General features: G+C 36.1%; 1 protein-coding gene across 4 annotated transcripts; it reads left to right on the plus strand.

Annotated features, from left to right (window-relative positions):
- The first annotated feature begins 9 nt into the window (after positions 1-9).
- On the plus strand, positions 10-17,447 carry OTUD6B (OTU deubiquitinase 6B). 4 transcript variants are annotated; one of them, XM_032316178.1, is made up of 7 exons: positions 13-351; positions 1,022-1,164; positions 3,796-3,876; positions 8,457-8,769; positions 10,850-10,911; positions 14,079-14,185; positions 14,977-17,447. In XM_032316178.1, the coding sequence occupies exons 1-7, from the start codon at positions 177-179 to the stop codon at positions 15,059-15,061; spliced, it is 966 nt and encodes a 321-aa protein (XP_032172069.1). In that variant the 5' UTR covers positions 13-176; the 3' UTR covers positions 15,062-17,447. The 4 variants fall into 4 exon arrangements, with proteins under 4 accessions (XP_032172070.1, XP_032172069.1, XP_032172068.1 ...); XM_032316177.1 differs by having other exon boundaries at positions 18-351; positions 1,022-1,173; XM_032316179.1 differs by lacking the exon at positions 3,796-3,876 and having other exon boundaries at positions 10-351; positions 1,022-1,173.
- The last annotated feature ends 962 nt before the right edge of the window (positions 17,448-18,409 follow it).

Below are 18,409 nucleotides of genomic sequence, written 5' to 3' on the forward strand. Positions count from 1 at the left end.
AAACTCCATCGGACCAGGCCACACCCCCACGCGCCGTCGCTTTTCTCCCGCCTCATCGGAGCTGGGGGTCATTGAGAGTGCGCATGCGTTCATCCCATCTCCTTTCCCTTTGGTCCAATGACTCGGCTTAGATCCGGTACCGCCTCGAAGGCGGGCCTGGGTCCCAGGCACGGCCAATGGCACCCCAGGTGAAGGTTGAGGGGTGGAAAGTGCGGGGTAACCGGTGGTGCAGGTTTCTACCGGCGCATGTGCAAGGCTACCTGGTCGTCATGGAGTCAGTCTTAGCGGAGGAGCTTGATGAGGAGGAGCAGCTAATGAGAAAGCATCGCAAAGAGAAGAAGGAGTTGCAAGGTGACGAGGGAATGGGAACCTAGAAATCTCTCGGACCCAGGAAAGGGCGCGTGGTGGGTCGGTTCTGCGGAATCTCGAGAGGCTTCTGATCTGGATCCTCTTAGGCTTTCCCAAAGTAGCCAGTGGCCTCGCCCCTTCTAATCCCCTGGCCCGATGGTCCCTTAATCCGCCGAATCTTCAGAAGCTTCCTTTTCTCAGGTCCACCGCGTCCCCTCTACCCCACGCCACCGCCGGGTGCTGGAGTCTGAGAATTCGTGTTGGGCCCAGATTGTTCACCCCCTCCCCTGTCTCCCTTTTCTGTTCCTAAGCAGCTACTGATACTGGGCGCTAATGGACGCGTTTTGAAATACCTCACCTCGATTTTGAGGACTCAGAAGGGATGCTTGAGAGATTTAAAACTAGAGTCTTTTTTTTTTTTTTTAAACTCCCTATCACACTAAACTAAACAGAGGTACGTTTTGTTAATGAGGATTTTTTTTTTTTTTTTTTTGAGGTGCTCTCTCCCTCATCTGGGCTCTTCTCTGTAAATGTCTGATTGTTATGTAATTACTGTTCTTAGCTTACATTACTTGTGTACGCCCTTCTCCCCTTACCATCCCCTATTGTCCCTATTTCTCATTTCCTCTCAGTCTCTGGGTTGTTGACTTAATGATTTTTGGTGGATTTTCAGCTAAAATTCAAGGTATGAAAAATGCTGTTCCCAAGAATGACAAAAGGAGGAGGAAGCAACTCACTGAAGATGTTGCTAAGTTGGAAGCAGAAATGGAACAGAAACATAAGGAGGAATTGGAGCAACTGAAGCTGAATTCTAAGGAAAGTAAAGTATGTAAAGTGATGTTTCTCTTTGCCTACAGCATCTGAAAGCTACTGTCCACCTCTAAGAAACTGTTCACTATATGAAATCATATAATTAGAGGGAAAGGAAGTTACAAAAGCATGCTCATGCATTACTTTTCATTAATATTTCTGTGACAAGGTTTACTTGGTAATGTGTTTTTGTAAGGGAGGTCAGAAAAAAACATACACTTCAACTATGTACTTGCCCCCCAAATGAACCGATGGAAAAGTAGACCAGAGGGATCTTCACCAAGTGAAAGTTGGAAGATCAGACTTCTAGCCCCAGAATTGCCATTAAATAGTATGACTAACTTGGTTAAGTTATTTCCTAAGCATAAAATTCTCCACTTATAATATGATACAAATACTTTAGCTGTTTAGCACAAGATTCTGTAAGAATCAAGTGGGACAGCAAATATGAAATCATGTTCAGGTTATATGAAAATTTACTTTGTTTCTTGGGTAAAGTAGAGCATACTGTCTTTTTTTTTTTTTTTTTTAATAAATTTTTTAAAAAGATATTTATTTATTTATTTATTTGACAGAGAGAGAGAGATCACAAGTAGGCTGAGAGGCAGACAGAGAGAGAGAGGAAAGCAGGCTCCTGCTGAGCAGAGAGTCCGATGCGGAGCTCGATCCCAGGACCCTGAGATCATGACCTGAGCCGAAGGCAGTGGCTTAATCCACTGAGCCACCCAGGCGCCCCCATACTGTCTTTTTTTAACAAATACTTATTTTATCATTGTAGCTAATAGTGTGCCAAATGCTTTAAGACAGCATGTGCATTATTCTCATGTAATTTTTCTTAGTAACACACTATGAGGTATTACCCATGAAGTAAATGTAGATAATCTCATTTTTCAAGGCAGAAATAGACTCAGGGATTAAGAATTTCCTTCTGAATTCATAACAGCTATTAAATGCCAGAGCCAGAATTCAGAATCAGGACTGTCTTACTCCAGGATGTGAATCTGAATTCTGTTAAAACTTTGTGTGGTATGGTGGTTTATCACATGGGTTTGGATATCCGCGATCACAGAGTCCATAATCTTACTCCATTTTTGATAGAAAGTTCTTATGGCTGGATGAAATTTTATCTACCATAAGTTAGTTTTACTTGGTTTATTTTTGGTCTACTGTTGATAGTGAAAACAACTTGTCTGTACTGATTTACAGTGGTCAGTGTATTAAACATGGTCTCATTTTCTTTAGCCTTATTAGCTAGTCATTAAGATCCTGACCTGTGCCTTAACATATTTTATTTCCAAGTAGCATGGTATGATTCTCCAGATATTTAATTGTGTTGTGGCAATCATGGTATTCCTAACTATCTCCCCATCTTTTCTGTTAGTGATAGAGTTTTATTTGCTTTCCAATTTTCAGTTTTGAGATTTCTGTCTCAATGAATTCTTCTCAAAGATTTCTTTGAATATATTCTTCAACTGTTAAAATACAAACTCCCATTTTACTTTGGGCTCTTATCTTTTTCATTAACTTAAGCTTGTTTTCTTTCTGAACACTATCTGAATTCTCATGTCATTGCTTTCCAGATGCTTCTCTGTATCTTGCCTGTTGTCAGTATGGCAGTTTGTAGATTTCAGCAGATTCCTATGAAAAAATACACAAATGCTAATTTTATTAAAGTTGATGTAACCACTCTTTGAAGTCTTAATCTGGTTTTCATATTTTGATAATTTGGGTATATAGCCTTGGAGACTGCTATCTCTTTTGTTATTAGAGTCCTCTGTGTGCTTTATGCATTTGTTATACCAAAAACTTAATTTAAGTTACATTTGCAGTAATAAAATACTAGTACTAACACTGATCATTAGTCTAGCATCTTTTTTCTTACTTCAGCAAACACATGATAGCCATTTGGTGATTAAGATTGGTTATGGTATCTGAACAATACATTAACTTTTCTACCTGTAGTTATCAGTTTGTAGACGGAAGAGGATAGAGAAAGCTCAACAGTGTTCATTAGGTTCTGGCTAATTGAGATGGAGAAAGGGTTGTGAAGGCGGTAATGAACTGATCCAGTGCAGGACCTTATTTTGTTTTGTTTAAGATTTTATTTATTTATTTAAGAAAGAGAGAGAATACGAGCTGGACATCATGCACACAGAGGGAGGGACAAGCAGACTCCGCACTGAGTGCGGAGTTGGACATTATGACCTGAGCTGAGATCAAGAGGCTGACACTTAACCAAAGTAGCCACTCAGGCACCTTAGCACAGGACCTTACATATCATAAGTACTGTCAGCCTTTAGAGAAGGAAAAGGTGAACTGCTCAATGACTGTAAGTTGGCACTTACAGGAAGTATTTAGATTAATGAAATAGGAATTTCAAGAAGGAAGGAAAGCTTGCAGGGATGAGCATTTGGAGAGCTTTAAGGGAACTTTGTGGGACTCTGACAAATTCTCCCTTAAAAATAGAAGAAGAATACCATGTCATGTAATATTGTACCTAGTACTGTTATTCAAATTTGAATTGTTGTATTATACATATTGGTGATTTTCTTTCTTTGTGATTTTCAGTTTAATAATGTAATACTTAAAGAAGAACTTTATTTTCCATTAACTTGGTAATGCTTTTGTTTCCTTCAGATAGATTCTGTTGCTGTTAACATTTCAAACTTGGTTCTTGAGAATCAGCCACCTCGGATATCAAAAGCACAAAAGAGACGGGTATGAAAGTCATGTCACCAAGTAATTAAGTTAGTGCTATATGCTTATTAGTATCTTAAGTATTGTATACAAAAGGAATAGAAAAAAAAAAAAAAAAAGATGAAGTTTCTTGCCAAATACCTGAACTAACATTTGTTAAGTCCTTGGTATGTGCCAGATACAGTGCTAGGCTTATAGATTATATGAAACCTCATTTAGTCTTAGTTATAATCTGGTAGAGTCTTACCCTTATTTTGAAGAGAAGAAAATAGGTCTAAACAGTATAAAATAACATGTACAATTTTCAGGTCTCAAAGAGTAGGGATAGAAAGGGAGTGTGCAAAAGATATTTTTACAAATGTATTATCCCACATTTAATAATTCAGAATCGTATCATTGTGGGCTAAGGTGATTCTGTTCTGGTTAAAAATTGTGGTGCTAAGTGGTGAAACAAGGATTTGAATCTAGAAATTAAGATAAACGGGTGTACAAAATTCTCAGAATTATGCAGGTATCTATGTAATGTTTAGTTGCAGTGAGAAGTCAGAGAAGGAAAAGTTCATTTGTGCCAATTACTAAAAAATGAGTTGGAATTTTAAGAAAGTACAGTTAATTAAATAGGATATTTGAGTAGGAGAAACAGCATGCATAAAAATAAATGTGGGCATGAAATTTTACATCATCAGAGAGCTATAAGAAAACTGATTTGTTGAAAGTAGTGAGTTCATGAAATCAAAATTATGGGAATGAAATTAGATAGGTTACAGCTGTTCACTTGGAAAAAGAAAAAAGGCTTTAAATCTAGTATGTTTAATCTCAAATATTGTTTTACTAACATTTGATATTTTGCAGGATTTAAATGTTTATTTTTAGCTAATTTAGCATTTTTATAATTTAGTAGTACATAATTTTAATAGGGCATGGTATTTGGTGTCAGACATATGAAGGTTTTAATCCCATTTACTGTTGTGGCTTTGGGTAAGATTCTTAACTTTTCTAAACCTCAGTTTCATATGTACAAAATGGGGTAAATAATACCTACCTTATAGAGTTACTGGAAATATTAAATAATATACCATTTCCAAAGCCCAAACACAAGACCTGGAGAACTAATGGGTCAGCAAATGATAGCATTGTTTAGTGTGTTCAGTAATGCATAGTGTGCCTCTTAGAAATTCAACCCAAGACTGTATCTTTTTTTGGTTGTTTGAAAGTTGATTAAGTTGCATTGTCAAACATTTCTCATACTTCTGTAAGATTTTATTTTCTTGAGTCATGAAATTTAGATTTTATGGTATCTTGGAGGTTGTCTATTTTAACTCCCTCCTTATAATGTGTATTCTTTTTGTAAGAGCCTTAATTATCATGTAGTTTCTATAGCTCAAAAACAAAGGTCAGAATTTTTGCTTGGCAGGGGCATAACAAAATACATGTTGGTACTGCCTCTACTTAGTAATTGATACATCTTAGAGTAGCCTGTTTCATTCTGGAAAACCTAGGTCCCAACTGATTCCTGTCTTTATCAAATCTTACTCATCCCCAGCTGGACCCTTAGGCAACAAAACAAATAAAAAATTAAACTCCCTTACTTTTCTCAAACATTTGTTACTTTTCTCCTAAAATTCTATGTAGCTGAAATGCATACCTTTTCAACTATACTCTCAAAAATCTTAGTATCTTTTATGGTCAGCTGCTTAAACACTTGGCAAGAAAACACCCTTGAAGTAATGCCTGAACTTTTTTGTTGCTTTATTATATTAATAGTATTAATAGGATTCTGGAACTGAAAACATTTAAAAGTTTATAGTACATAAGAAAATGAAACCTGAACTTTTTTTTTTTTGCCCAAAACACCAAGGTATGAAAAGCCAATAAATTAATTGTGTTTGTCTTTGGGAGAGATATAGTTCTGTCTTAGAAAAACTTGATAAAACTTTATGAAGATTTATTATTGGAATATTGTAGAGCAAATCTCTTACTTTGAATCTAGAAAAACACAGGGAGTATTTTATTTAATTCATCAGGCTTCAATGGAAGAAGCTCTTTGGTATGCTGAAAAGAGCCCAGAGTAGAACTTAGAAGAATTGGGTTTCAGAAACAGGAAATTTGGGAGCTGGAATGAAATCTAGTTCAATTTCTTTATTTCACAAATGAGAGAGCTGAGGCCCAGTTGTCTTAGTGGCAAACTGAAAGTTTGATACAAATCCAGGACTAGTACCCAGCTCTTACGATTTCTCTTCAGAGATGATTTTGCTGCATTACTGTATTGACATGACTCTAGTTTTACTGACAATATATTTATGAGTTCATTGCTGTTTTCATTTCAAATATATGTTTTCATTAGACTTAATTGTTGCCATTCTGTCTCCAGCACTAAGGCTGTAGAAACTGCAGTGCTTAGTGCCATTGGGAAGCTGTCCATGGCTGGGAACAGAATCCAATGTATTTCCCCCCTTTTGCCTAGAAAGAAAACACAATTGCTATGGAACACTGAAGCAGAGCTTGAGGGCAAAAATGAAATGCTTGGATTAGTATTTTAGAGGCTTAAACGTTTTTTGCAGAAGTATACAATTCCACTCTTCTAGTAACTAGTATATAACATCATTAACTCCAGCTCCCATCTGCTCCAACTTTTATTCTGATTTAGGTGCCTGGATAGAAGGAGCGCTCTGTGTTGTCCTTGGTCCCACTCTGCTTCTAAACCAGCTGTATGGCCTTTGGAATTCTTTCTGCGTGCTGTTTCCTCAGAGGAAAATGAGGGGTTTTGGATTAGATGATATCCAAGGTGCTTATCCTCCCTCTCCCCTCTGAAAATGTTCTTTAGACTTTCATAAAGTAACAGTGCCATCTTGTGTTTTAAGATTTTTATGCTGCTGTGATGCGTAGTTGTAGGTATGCAGTGAAATAAATTTGTTCGTGTTACTTCTGGCATGGTTGGATTTGGGTGGAACAAACTTAAATAGGTGTATGTTTTGTCAGGGAGGTAATAATGTTTTGATTCAGGTAATTTATAAATCACTTTCGGTTCCATCATGGCACATAACAGGCAAGTAGTTCAAGTGTGTGACATTAAGTTTGAAATTTGCCTTTCCATTAATTTCTTCTGCCCCAAAGAGGAATGAGAGCTAGGGACATGAAAATCTTTACTTTTCCCTTCTTTTTCTTGGTTTACCAAATCCTTCACTGTAATTTGCTACCAATATCAAGATGTGGAATTTTACTTAACTATTTTTATTCTCTTAAATTGAAAAGGATTCATGAGTGCTCGCTTCGGCAGCACATATACTAAAATTGAAAAGCATTCATGACCTGTATATAAGTAAAACATATTCGTGGTCGAGAATTAGAAAGATGTAGAAAAGTGCACGTGTGCACATGCACAAAACAAAACTTACTTTGTAAACAAAAACCAGACCCTTAAATACAGAGAACAAACTGGTGGTTGATAGAGGGGTGGTGGATGGGGGGATAGGTGAAGGGGGAAAACAACTTACTTTGTAATCCTATGATCCAGAGAAAAGCAGTCTATTTTGTGTATATCTCTCTAATTTTTAAACTATGAATGTACAGATTTAACATACATTAACTATATACATACCTTTTTTTGCCCTCAACCTCATTTTTTGACATGTTTCTATGAACTGTGTTCAGCTATGAAACATGTTGTACTTTCTGGTTCCTTGCTAGTATAACTGTCCGGATTTTTTTTCTCTTTTCCCCTAGCCTTCTCATTCTACTTCCTAACCAACCTTCATGTTACAGATCTCATTGCCCTACTCCTACACCATCCTTGCATATGTTGCCATGGGAAGAACTCTTCTGACATTTGAATAAGGAAAGCATGTTGCAGAATGTAATATGATACCATTTTTTGGTCAAATTTTTTTTCTATACTTTTTTAATGAGTACATCTATATTTGTTAAAATGCTTAGGAAAAATATTGACAAAGATACTCACCAGACCTCTAGAGCAAGCATTGAAATTGGCAGTGGTCCTTAGGGGAACTTCAGTCTATCTGTAGCATTTAACTTTTCATAAGAAGAATTTTTTTTATCTGTTATTTTAATTAAATGTGTATGTGTGTACACGTACACACAGTTTTTTTCTTTAGGCTAGATAAATAGAATTCCTGTACTCTTCTAAAGGCTTTGGCAATTGATGCCTCACTGGTGATATAGCATGTTAATGCTCCAGTAGTTGAGTGATAAGTTGAAAAGCTTGGATTAGCTTGGCATAAATATGATAATGATGTTGCTTTAAGGGCTAGGATAACTCAGTCTTAGGGCAGTACTTTGAAATCAGTAGAGATTTTAGAAACTTGTCTTGTAGTTTTAAAATAGACTTCAAAGAAAAATATGAAGGCTTTTTTTGTTCTAGTACAGAGCTTGGTGTTGGGTACATGCAGATGAGAAGTTGCCCTTAAAGAAGGTCGTAGTATAAAAAATTCCTTAAGTGATGAGATCATCAGTATGATAATGCTTGTGGGAGAAGGGAGGAAAACGGCAGAAAGTTTCGAGAGTCTTACATTTCTATCCCCTTAATAAATGTGAAACAGTCCTAATTATTGTAAATTAACTTTCCTGTATCCTCCTCCTCCCAGGACAAAAAAGCTGCGTTGGAAAAGGAACGGGAAGAAAGGATAGCTGAAGCTGAAATTGAGAACTTATCTGGAGCTAGACACATGGAAAGTGAAAAACTTGCTCAAATATTGGCAGCTAGGCAGTTGGAAATCAAACAGATTCCATCTGATGGCCACTGTATGTATAGAGCCATTGAAGATCAGCTGAAAGAACAGAAATGCCCCTTGACTGTGGCTGCCTTGAGAAGACAAACTGCTGAATATATACAAGGCCACGTGGAAGACTTTCTGCCATTTTTAACAAATCCTAATACAGGAGATATGTATACTCCAGGTAATTTATTTTTCTTCACTATGTCTCCCTCCCTCCCCCACCATTATGTTTTCTTGCTGCTGTTAAATTGAAATGATTCCTGGGATTGAGAATAAGAAAAACCCTTGATAGTCCTTACAGAGGGGGAAAAAAAATTCTTAAAATTTAGGCTGAATTATTTTTTATAATTTTAATATATACTAGTACATTTTGCTTTATTAAGATCTTTTTTTTTTAAGATTTTATTTATTTATTTGACAGAGAGAGATCACGAGTAGGCAGAGAGGCAGGCAAAGAGAGAGAGAGGAAGAAGCAGGCTCCTGCTGAGCAGAGAGCCTGATGCGGGACTCAATCCCAGGACCCCGAGATCATGACCTGAGCCGAAGGCAGCGGCTTAACCCACTGAGCCACCCAGGCGCCCTGCTTTATTAAGATCTTTTAAGCACTTAACTATTTGGGGGTTTAATATATTGTTTAATTTAAGATAGAAATGGGAATAGGATTCATTATCATTATCGAAAAAATTGTTTATGAGTTCACATGTCACAAATTTTGGGCATAGAGGTAAGCTTTGACTAGTCTGTGGAAGTATTGGGCCCAAAGACCATAAGCACAAAGATGGGGAAAGCTAAATCCTACTTTTATCCTGTACTTTGGGAGATTTAATTTTTTTTTTTTTTAAGATTTTATTTATTTATCAGAGAGAGGGAGAGAGCGAGCACAGGCAGACAGAATGGCAGGCAGAGGCAGAAGCAGGCTCCCTGCTGAGCAAGGAGCCTGATGTGGGACTCGATCCCAGGACGCTGGGATCATGACCTGAGCCGAAGGCAGCTGCTTAACCAACTGAGCCACCCAGGGGTCCCAAGATTTAATTTTCTTAATAAGCTGTAATATTTAGGCAAAATTTGACTTTGCCAAACCAAAAATGATTGAGTTGATAACCTGCCTTATTATTCTTTATAATACCTTTGATAATTAAGATAAAGTATTTATGGAGAGGTGTAAAAAAAGGCACAACTGGCAAAGGAGAGAGCAGGTGAAAATCTCAGAGTGTGGGGGGGACACGGAGATGGAACAGAGGGAAGTTAGTCCTTAAGCTTATAGGTGTGGTAGTATCCTCTGGGAGCAAGTTATATGGCCAGAATGGGTTGGAGAAGAGAAGGTTAAGGTTGGCTTTCCCTGAATGGAGTCCCCACCTCTGTGAATTGCAGGACAGTGGAAAAGAGGTGGCAACTCAGCCTGCTGAATTTAAAAAAAGATAAAAGACTTAATTTCTTATTCATTCAACCAGATATTTATTGAGGGCGACTGTGTGCCAGGAACTATTCTAGGTACTGTTCTGAGCATTGGAGATACAGCAGTGAATGAGGCAAACCCACAGACCATCTTTTCTATAGATGCCCTTAATATTTTTCCCTTCCTCTAAGCAGGGAGGATATTTCTTTCCCATTTTAACTTTCTGTATAAAAGTTTGTACGCTCAAGATGTGCCATTAAACTGTGAGTTTGCCAACTCTTATGACTGATCCAAGAAGCCCTTTCTTTGACTAGAACTGATACTGAAGCAAATAAAGTAAATGCCTTCAAAATAAACAGTGAAGGCACTCTGGTACGGTGCTATTGCTGGGAAAGGAATTTCTGGTCATCTCTACGTTTACCCTAATTCTCTTCTCACGTTTCTTATGGGGTCTCACAGTTGACCTGATTTTATAAAGGCTGCACTGTTTTAATTGTTCAGTGTATTTTTTCAGTTGTAGATCTGGGCTTTAAAATACATGTCAAGATGGTGAATATGGTGACAGTTTGGGGGGTTGCTTGGGTAAACAGAGAATAGCCTTGCTGGGTGGTTAAGGTCCCTGGACTTCAGTCTGAGAGAGAGAGAAGCAGAAATGAATAGCTTTGCTCTCAGATGGAGAGGTGGTAGAAAGTTGAAGCGAGTTAAGTGTGGATATGGGAAGTGGATTAAATTCTGGAGAGTGCAGGTAGAGGAAGGAACTCAAGTTCACAACTTGAGTAATGATCAGGAATTGTGGGAGGTATTAAAGGGATCTTGTAACATGAGTTATGAAAATTAAGTGTTATCGTCCCATTTATCTCTACAGAAGAGTTTAGCAAGTACTGTGAGGATATTGTCAACACAGCTGCATGGGGAGGTCAGCTTGAGGTAAGTTTGTAAACACTTACGGTATTTGTGGATTGTGAAATTTAATTTCTGAATCCCATATGTCGTATTCAGACATCTTTTCCAGATGATCCCAGTTACTGAGTATCCCTTTTCTTTATGTATTTGCTATTTCTCTGCTGATGAAGGATTGAAATAGTGAGTTAACATTCTTAGACCTTTGATTTAATTAGGTATCTTTGGGAAGTAAAGCACTATTTTATTTTAAATAGCCCAGTGTGTAATCTGTGGGTTGGTGAGGCTAATCTTGTACCTGTTGGCTTCCATTTGTGATGCTGCTCCTGGCAATATATTTGATTTTCTGGACTTCAGAAAGTGAGGATTTTATTCAAGTACAGTAAAATTTACCCTAAGTGACTCAGGTGATGAATCGCTATTATAGTGACTTATCCATTACATTAGAAATAGAAAATAGTATTTTTATGTGAAATTACAGGCCAAATCCTATCACAATACATTACAATTGGAATTCCAGTTAATACTGACTGACTGACTCCAAAGCAGTATCTAATGCCTTAAAATTCACGTGTAGGAAAACAGTATGTTCAATCACATATAGGGAGTTAATCAGGATTGTCTTTAAAGCTTTAATTACTTTATTGTTAATTATGTTTCATTAAAAAAAAAAAGTAAACAGAACACTTCTTTGGCCCAAGTGGTAATGAGGCAGTCTGGGGTATTCAAATGTCAGGGGATGAGAGAGAAAGTCCTGGGTTTGGGTCCTGGCTTTTCCTCTCCTTCTTCAGTTTTGTGATTTTGGGGGGTCAGCCAACCCTCCTGAGCTCAAGTTTCCTAATTAAATGTGGGTAATAAGAGCCTTGTGTGACTTGGTAGGTCATTTGTGGACCTTAAATAAGTGTATGCATAGAACTTTGTAAGCTAAGGTGCCAGTTGGTTGAATCTAACAGTGTAATTAGTATTGGGTAGTGATGGTTACTCATCTTGAATAGTTTGTGGCTCAAAGTATTTCACTTCAAGAACTTTATTTTTGGAAGAAATGGCATGAATGCTTCTTCAAAATCTTTTTCTTAGTGCTCTATTTGTTCCTGTTCTGAACCACCAGAGGGAACTATGTCCATTCATTTTGTATGCCTCTCCTGGGTCTCTGAAACTCAGGAAATTTTCATAGTAGCTTTGTGTCTACATTAGGAGTAAAGATGCTTGCGCTTTCTTTTGAGAATCACAAATTAATAGGAGAACTAGAGACCCAAGCAATTCTTTTTAAGTTGAGAACAAAACTTTAGGGGCATTTAGGGGGCTCAGGTCATGATCTTAGGATCCTAGGATGGAGCCCCTTATCAGGCTCCCTGCTCAGTGGGGAGTCTGCCTGTCTCTCTGCCCCTTCACCTGCTTGTCCTCTCTCTCACTCTCTCAAATAAATATTAAAAATAAATAATTTGAGGAAAAATAACCTTTAAAACATCTTTTGAAGGGCATTCATAAGTTTTTTGGTTTATGAATTAATTTGAAATAATTATGCTGTTTTCATAATGGAGTAAATTTAAATTATTAAAAAGAAATTCTTTACATGATTTCAAAAGACTTAGAAGGGGTGATTTCAAAAGATTTAGAAAGGTTATTTCCAGAACTTGTTTCACACCCTCCATTCTGGTTGGCTTTTAAAAAATGTTATTTCAGGTATAAAAAAAAAACTGTCCCAAAGGAACATTTTATGAGATAGAGCATGGGATTAAGTTTACTGTTGTGCAGCATAGAATTTTCTCCACATTCTTGAACTAATTTCTTATTTTTGTTAAAACTTTCTAAAAGGACCATGTTCCAGACAGAATGCTTATAATTTGGTAAATATATAGATGAGGGCACTATGAGTGAGGACTATAAAGTGTTTAATTTATGAACTGGGGGGGCGCTTGGGTGGCTCAGTGGGTTAAAGCCTCTGCCTTTGACTCAGGTAATGATCTCAGGGTCCTGGGATCGAGTCCCGCATCAGGCTCTCTGCTCAGCAGGGGGCCTGCTTCCTCCTTGCTCTCTCTGCCTGCATCTCTGCCTACTTGTGATCTCTGTCAAATAAATAAATAAAAATCTTAAAAAAAAAAAATTATGAACTGGGGTTCCACAGGCACACTTAATCAGTTCAATGGCAGGTCATTTTATTTCCTTGTGCTGAACTACAGCAGGCATCTTAATCATTCTCTGCTTCAGATTCTAGCTCCTTAAAATGTGTAACAGTAGTACCTATTCCATGGGGTTATTGTGATGATTGAATGAATTAATATACATAAAAGAGCTTTAGTGTCCTTGGACAGTAAGTCTAACCAATATTACTACCAATACTTATTATTAACTATTACTCATCTGACTTTAGGCTCTAATTTTTTTATTTTTAAGGATTTTATTTATTTATTTGACAGACAGAGATCACAAGTAGGCAGAGAGGCAGGCAGAGAGAGGGGGAAGCAGGGTCCCCACCGAGCAGAGAGCCCGATGTAGGGCTCGATCCCAGGACCCTGGGATCATGACCTGAGCTGAAGGCAGAGGCTTTAACCCACTGAGCCACCCAGTCACCCCTAGGCTCTAATTTTATAATGTATGATACGAAATTAACATTGTGAATTAATCAGATGGAAAGCCCATGTAAGGACAGTACAGTTCATATACATAAATCAGTCTAGTTATGCTTTGAAAATTATGAAGCATTGGTTATCAGCACTGGTACACTGGAATCATCTGAAAAGCTTTAAAAAAAAGTAGTAAACCTCCTGATCTTCTCTATTCTTCTCTCTTTTTCTCAACCCCTCCCAAACTGTAATTGATTTGGTCTGGTACCTGAGCAATAATAGTATTTTTAAAAACTGGCAATTTTCAAACAACATTCAAAAGTAGAGAGACTAGTATAATGAATCCAATCTACCCTGTTCTCACTTCATTAACTATGGTACTGCCATTTCTAAAAAGCTGTCATGCAGCCAGGGCTTGAAACTTCTGCATTTGATTTAATAAATATTATATTTGTTTTTCAAATATGTATTAAGTGTCCACTATGTGGCAGGCTTGTGGTGTACAGTGAGGAACAGAATAGATCCCTGTTGTTGGATGATGGTTGCCCTATTCGTGCATACTCAGTATTTTATGATTTGAGTAAGATTGACCTTTTTATTTTCCTTACTAACACATTTTCTTTTCTATAGCTAAGAGCTTTGTCTCACATTTTGCAAACACCAATAGAGATAATACAGGCAGATTCTCCTCCTATTGTAGTTGGTGAAGAATATCCAAAAAACCCATTAATACTTGTGTAAGTACCTGGAAATTTTTACTTTACATTTTTCATAGTTAAGACAAAAAGAATTATTCAAATATTTTGGGTGTGTATCATGATTAATCAGAAAAAAGTATCTTTAGCTGCATTAATTATGCTTATCTTATGTTAAAGGCAATAATAGAATTAGAAAGCATTTTCAATATGTGATTTAGGTAATTGTTTAAAAAAACCCTAGTGATTTATTCTTGTGTATGAGTTAACAATAAAATCATTTCTAAAGGTTACAGATTTTAGCCTTAGTTTTCATATTGTCCTAGTTTCACATGAATAATGCTAAGTTTCAGCAAGTGTAAAAGCTGAAATATATTCATGTTGCCTAGTTGTTTACTCTTCAGGAATTTTTTCTTTATATTGTAAAAGTATTTTACATGAATGAGAATTCTTCTCTGAAAGCGTGGAGAGTTTGCCATTGGCTTTAGTACTAATTAGCCAAACCTACAAAGGCAGTCACTGATGGCTTAAATTTAGGTAAAAGTTTAAGCTATTGAGTATTCCGCACTTCGGTATTTCACTTTACCCTCCCCACCCAGTGATTGTGTATTCCCTGACTTAAACTCAGTTACAGAGTTATTGAACCAGGTTTTATTGACTGCTGATGCTTTTCAAATGGTGTTGAACTTTTAAGTAATATGTCAATGAAGTCTTTGAGTGATACCCCTGTGGAGTGATTCATTCAGACTGTTTCGTTTTATATACATAATAAACATTTATATACAATGAATTACTTTCATCTAAACTACTCATTTCTCCTTTTCTCATTTCAGATATATGAGACATGCATACGGCTTAGGAGAACATTACAATTCTGTTACACAGTTGGTGAACACAGCTACTGAAAATTGCAGCTAGTTTACAAAATGTTGCACAATTATGTTTTAGTACAGTGTGCAGATCTGACTATTCTTACAAGTGCTGGATTGTTCTAACATTACTGAAAAACCGACTACCTTAAATCAGTTTTATGGCAAAGCTACTAAGAGATTTTTTTAAAAAAAATGTGTCAGAGATAAACTTTAACCAGTGTTCGCTTAGTGGTATTTTAAAAACACTTGTGAGTCCAGTGTGGAGAATGTCACTTACAGACCTGATATTTGCTGATATTTTTATTAATATTAGGTCCTGAACATTCTGTTCTGCACTGAAAGTAAATTAAACATTTTGTTCTTATTAGTAAAAGCTTTCAGTAGCCATTTTAATATTACTTTTCTTGAAGAAATTAAATGACTTGGTCTCTTTGTCATCTCTATATGGTAATGGTGATAGCAGATTTAATTAGTGCTTATAAATGAATCTGATTTCAGTAACTTGGTACTGATGGGATTCATACTATGAAACTTTTTTTATATAGCTGTCAAAGTGAAGCTAAAAAGTTTGCTTTAATAACTAAAAATTTAAAAATATTTATTCACATGGAAATCGGGTTTAAAAAATGAGAAATTCAAAGGCAAATAGGTGTCCCCTACAGATCAGACTTCTAAAGGATTACACGTTAGCCTTTATTTGTGTGCAAATAAAGACCTATCAGATTACTGTCTCTAATTTATTTGTTACTCCTTGCTGTTTCTTAAACTTCCTAATGGAATTACTACCACTGTTTTTTTTTTTTTACAGTTTTTTTAGTGTCTCTTTTTTACATTTTATTTTTATTTTTTATTTTTGAAGTAATCTCTTTGCCCAGCATGGGGCTTGAACACATGATCCTGCGATAGAGTCGCATGCCCTACTGCCTGAGCCAGCCAGGAGCTCCAATACCATCGTTCGTGATTAGCTTTATAACTACAAAGTTTTATATTCTTTGTTATGTTTTCCTCATCCTCACTTAGCTGCATATGTTTTCTTTGCAGCCTTTTCCATAAGAAACAGTTTGTGGCCTCTCTTATTCTTTAGCTTGAACAAACGGAAGAAGTAGCAATGTAAAAGGGTCCAAGGCCAACCTGACTTCAAATTCTTCCTCATTTCCAGTTTGTTTTACAGAACCTTTCTTTTTGTTTCATTCTTTAGGACTAGAAGAAAGCCTTTGTTACTTGTTATTTTAGTTAGCCTTTTTAATGATATCTGTCCTTTAATTCAGATACTTGAGAATGTTTGTGTTACATGTAGGGATAAAGTTGAAGGCCACTGTTTGGGAGCTATCACTGTGTGTAGTGAAGTCAGTGTACAATACTTCATGATATGAATGATTTATCTGTATCTGATTTCAGGTTACCCTTAACACTGTTCTGCCTAAGATGACAGTATCCATATAATAGAAACATGTCTCATTGATAATTTGTTATATAATTAAGTATTATGAAAATGAGTCCTTTTGGGTTTGATCTAGTTTTCCCAAATTAGGAATGAGTAGTAAGATTTAGCATCAAGTTCATAATATTTGAATTTTTCCTCCATGAGTGCCACTAATTTTTGTAAGTAGATACTGGGTTTTATAATATTAAAACCGGGTGTGAGCCTCGCATGTCCAGCTGGTGACCATGTGTGAAGCTGGTAGGGCTGTAGTCAGCTAGAGCAAATAAGTACTGTTTGAAGGTATTCCATTTCAAAAGATGAAAAACCATTCTGTCTGCCAAACAAAATGTATTCTGAAGGCTAACTGTTTTGGAGTTCTTGATTTGAAATTTGGGGGGCTTGAAATTTATAAAATTATTTAATTATACTTGCCTTTATTATGAAGTAATCTGTTACTTTAAAATCAAAAGATAAGCATTGAGAAGTAATAAGACAAGTATCATGAAACCTAGTTGTTACAAATGCCATCTATATTTAAAATAACTTATTGGTAGCTATTTTTTTCTAATAAGATGAGTGGAATTTTCTTGATTATAGTTTTATTTTTATTTTTTATTTTTAAATGGCCAGTATGGTTATGGGTAAGATTTGTGTGGTCAGCTTCTGTTCTTTTCTAAAACTTCAGATAAAAATCATTTTAGCTGTAACCAAAAATTGAAGTCTTTAAAAAATGGCAGATGTTAATTTAAAAACAGCATATACTAATTTAGTTTGCTGTGTGATTATGGTCTAATGGAAGTTTCATAAGCTTTCTTTTCTCCTAACTCAGAAAAGTATATGTCAGAGTTTTTGAATATGTCTTTAGCCAAGAATTTTATCCACTTAACATATGTTTACAAGCTTATATAAAGCAAAAAAGAATGTATGTAAGTATAGTGAGCAGTATAATTTTGCTCATATTATCTGATGTTTGCCAAAAGAAGAATAAAAGCTGTATGAATTAAATCAACATTTGTTCAATTGTTATTTTTAATTGTTCTTCTCAGATTGTTTTAGAATTTTACCAGGCTCTATTTTGTCCTTACATATAATTGAGAATAATACAATCACAGATTCTTGCTTTAAGGGATTTCGAATAAATATATCAAGCATAGCATTATGTCTCAGACAGAATAGAGGGAGATAAAGTGATAGGCATTTAAGCCATGGCTCTTAGAAATCAGGTTGAAGCTTAAAACCTCTTAGAATAATGAAGGACAATAGAATAATTTAGGACAAATGAATTTGAAGAATATTCTAAGACTTGGGTGTTAAAGAAGAAAAACAAGCACTGTGTATAAGTGTGAAGCTGTAAGGAAATTTGTGCAAATTAATGCTGGCACATCATTCTTAATATATTATCTTGGTACGGGTTCTCACGAACTAGCTGAAGGAGTGGAACACTTGTGTTTCTGAGAATTAAATTGGTAATTTCATAATGTTTTTACTTTTATTGAACAAATGAGTGTGGTTTTTCTTCATTCCATATTGTTTCACATTCATTTTTCTTTCCTGTCTTACATCTTGTTTAAAATCTTTTTCCATCTTGCAGAAAAATATAACTCAAGGAGTTATTTTTATTTTTATTTTTTTTTAAAGCAACTTGTAGGAAGTATCATTTCTTGCTCACCGTTGTTCCCTCCAACTTGAAGGCCTTTGAGCTGCCGTTCGGAGTTGAGCACTTCACCCACCCAGCTTTGCCTAGCTTCCTATCCTGGTCTTAAGTTAATTACCTAGCCAAACTCCCATCCAGGCTGGGCTGGGTGCCGCACTTCATACATGTTGATATCTAGTAACTACACACTAGTAATTATTTGTATTTAGTTTATTGTTATTATTATTTTCCCCTGTCTGTAAGTGCTTAGAAGCAAGAACTTTTTGGCTATTAATAAAATATCTAGTACATTGCCTGACCTCTATAGTAAGTGCTTC

The sequence above is a fragment of the Mustela erminea genome, chromosome 16, assembly GCF_009829155.1.
Source record: "Mustela erminea isolate mMusErm1 chromosome 16, mMusErm1.Pri, whole genome shotgun sequence".
NCBI classification, from domain to species: domain Eukaryota; kingdom Metazoa; phylum Chordata; class Mammalia; order Carnivora; family Mustelidae; genus Mustela; species Mustela erminea.

Coding starts and splice junctions, on each gene's coding strand:
- OTUD6B (XM_032316177.1), top strand. CDS start 177: ATGGCACCCCAGGTGAAGGTTGAGGGGTGGAAAGTGCGGGGTAACCGG. Junction 352..1,021: donor AGAGAAGAAGGAGTTGCAAG/GTGACGAGGGAA, acceptor GTGGATTTTCAG/CTAAAATTCAAGGTATGAAA. Junction 14,186..14,976: donor AAAAACCCATTAATACTTGT/GTAAGTACCTGG, acceptor TTCTCATTTCAG/ATATATGAGACATGCATACG.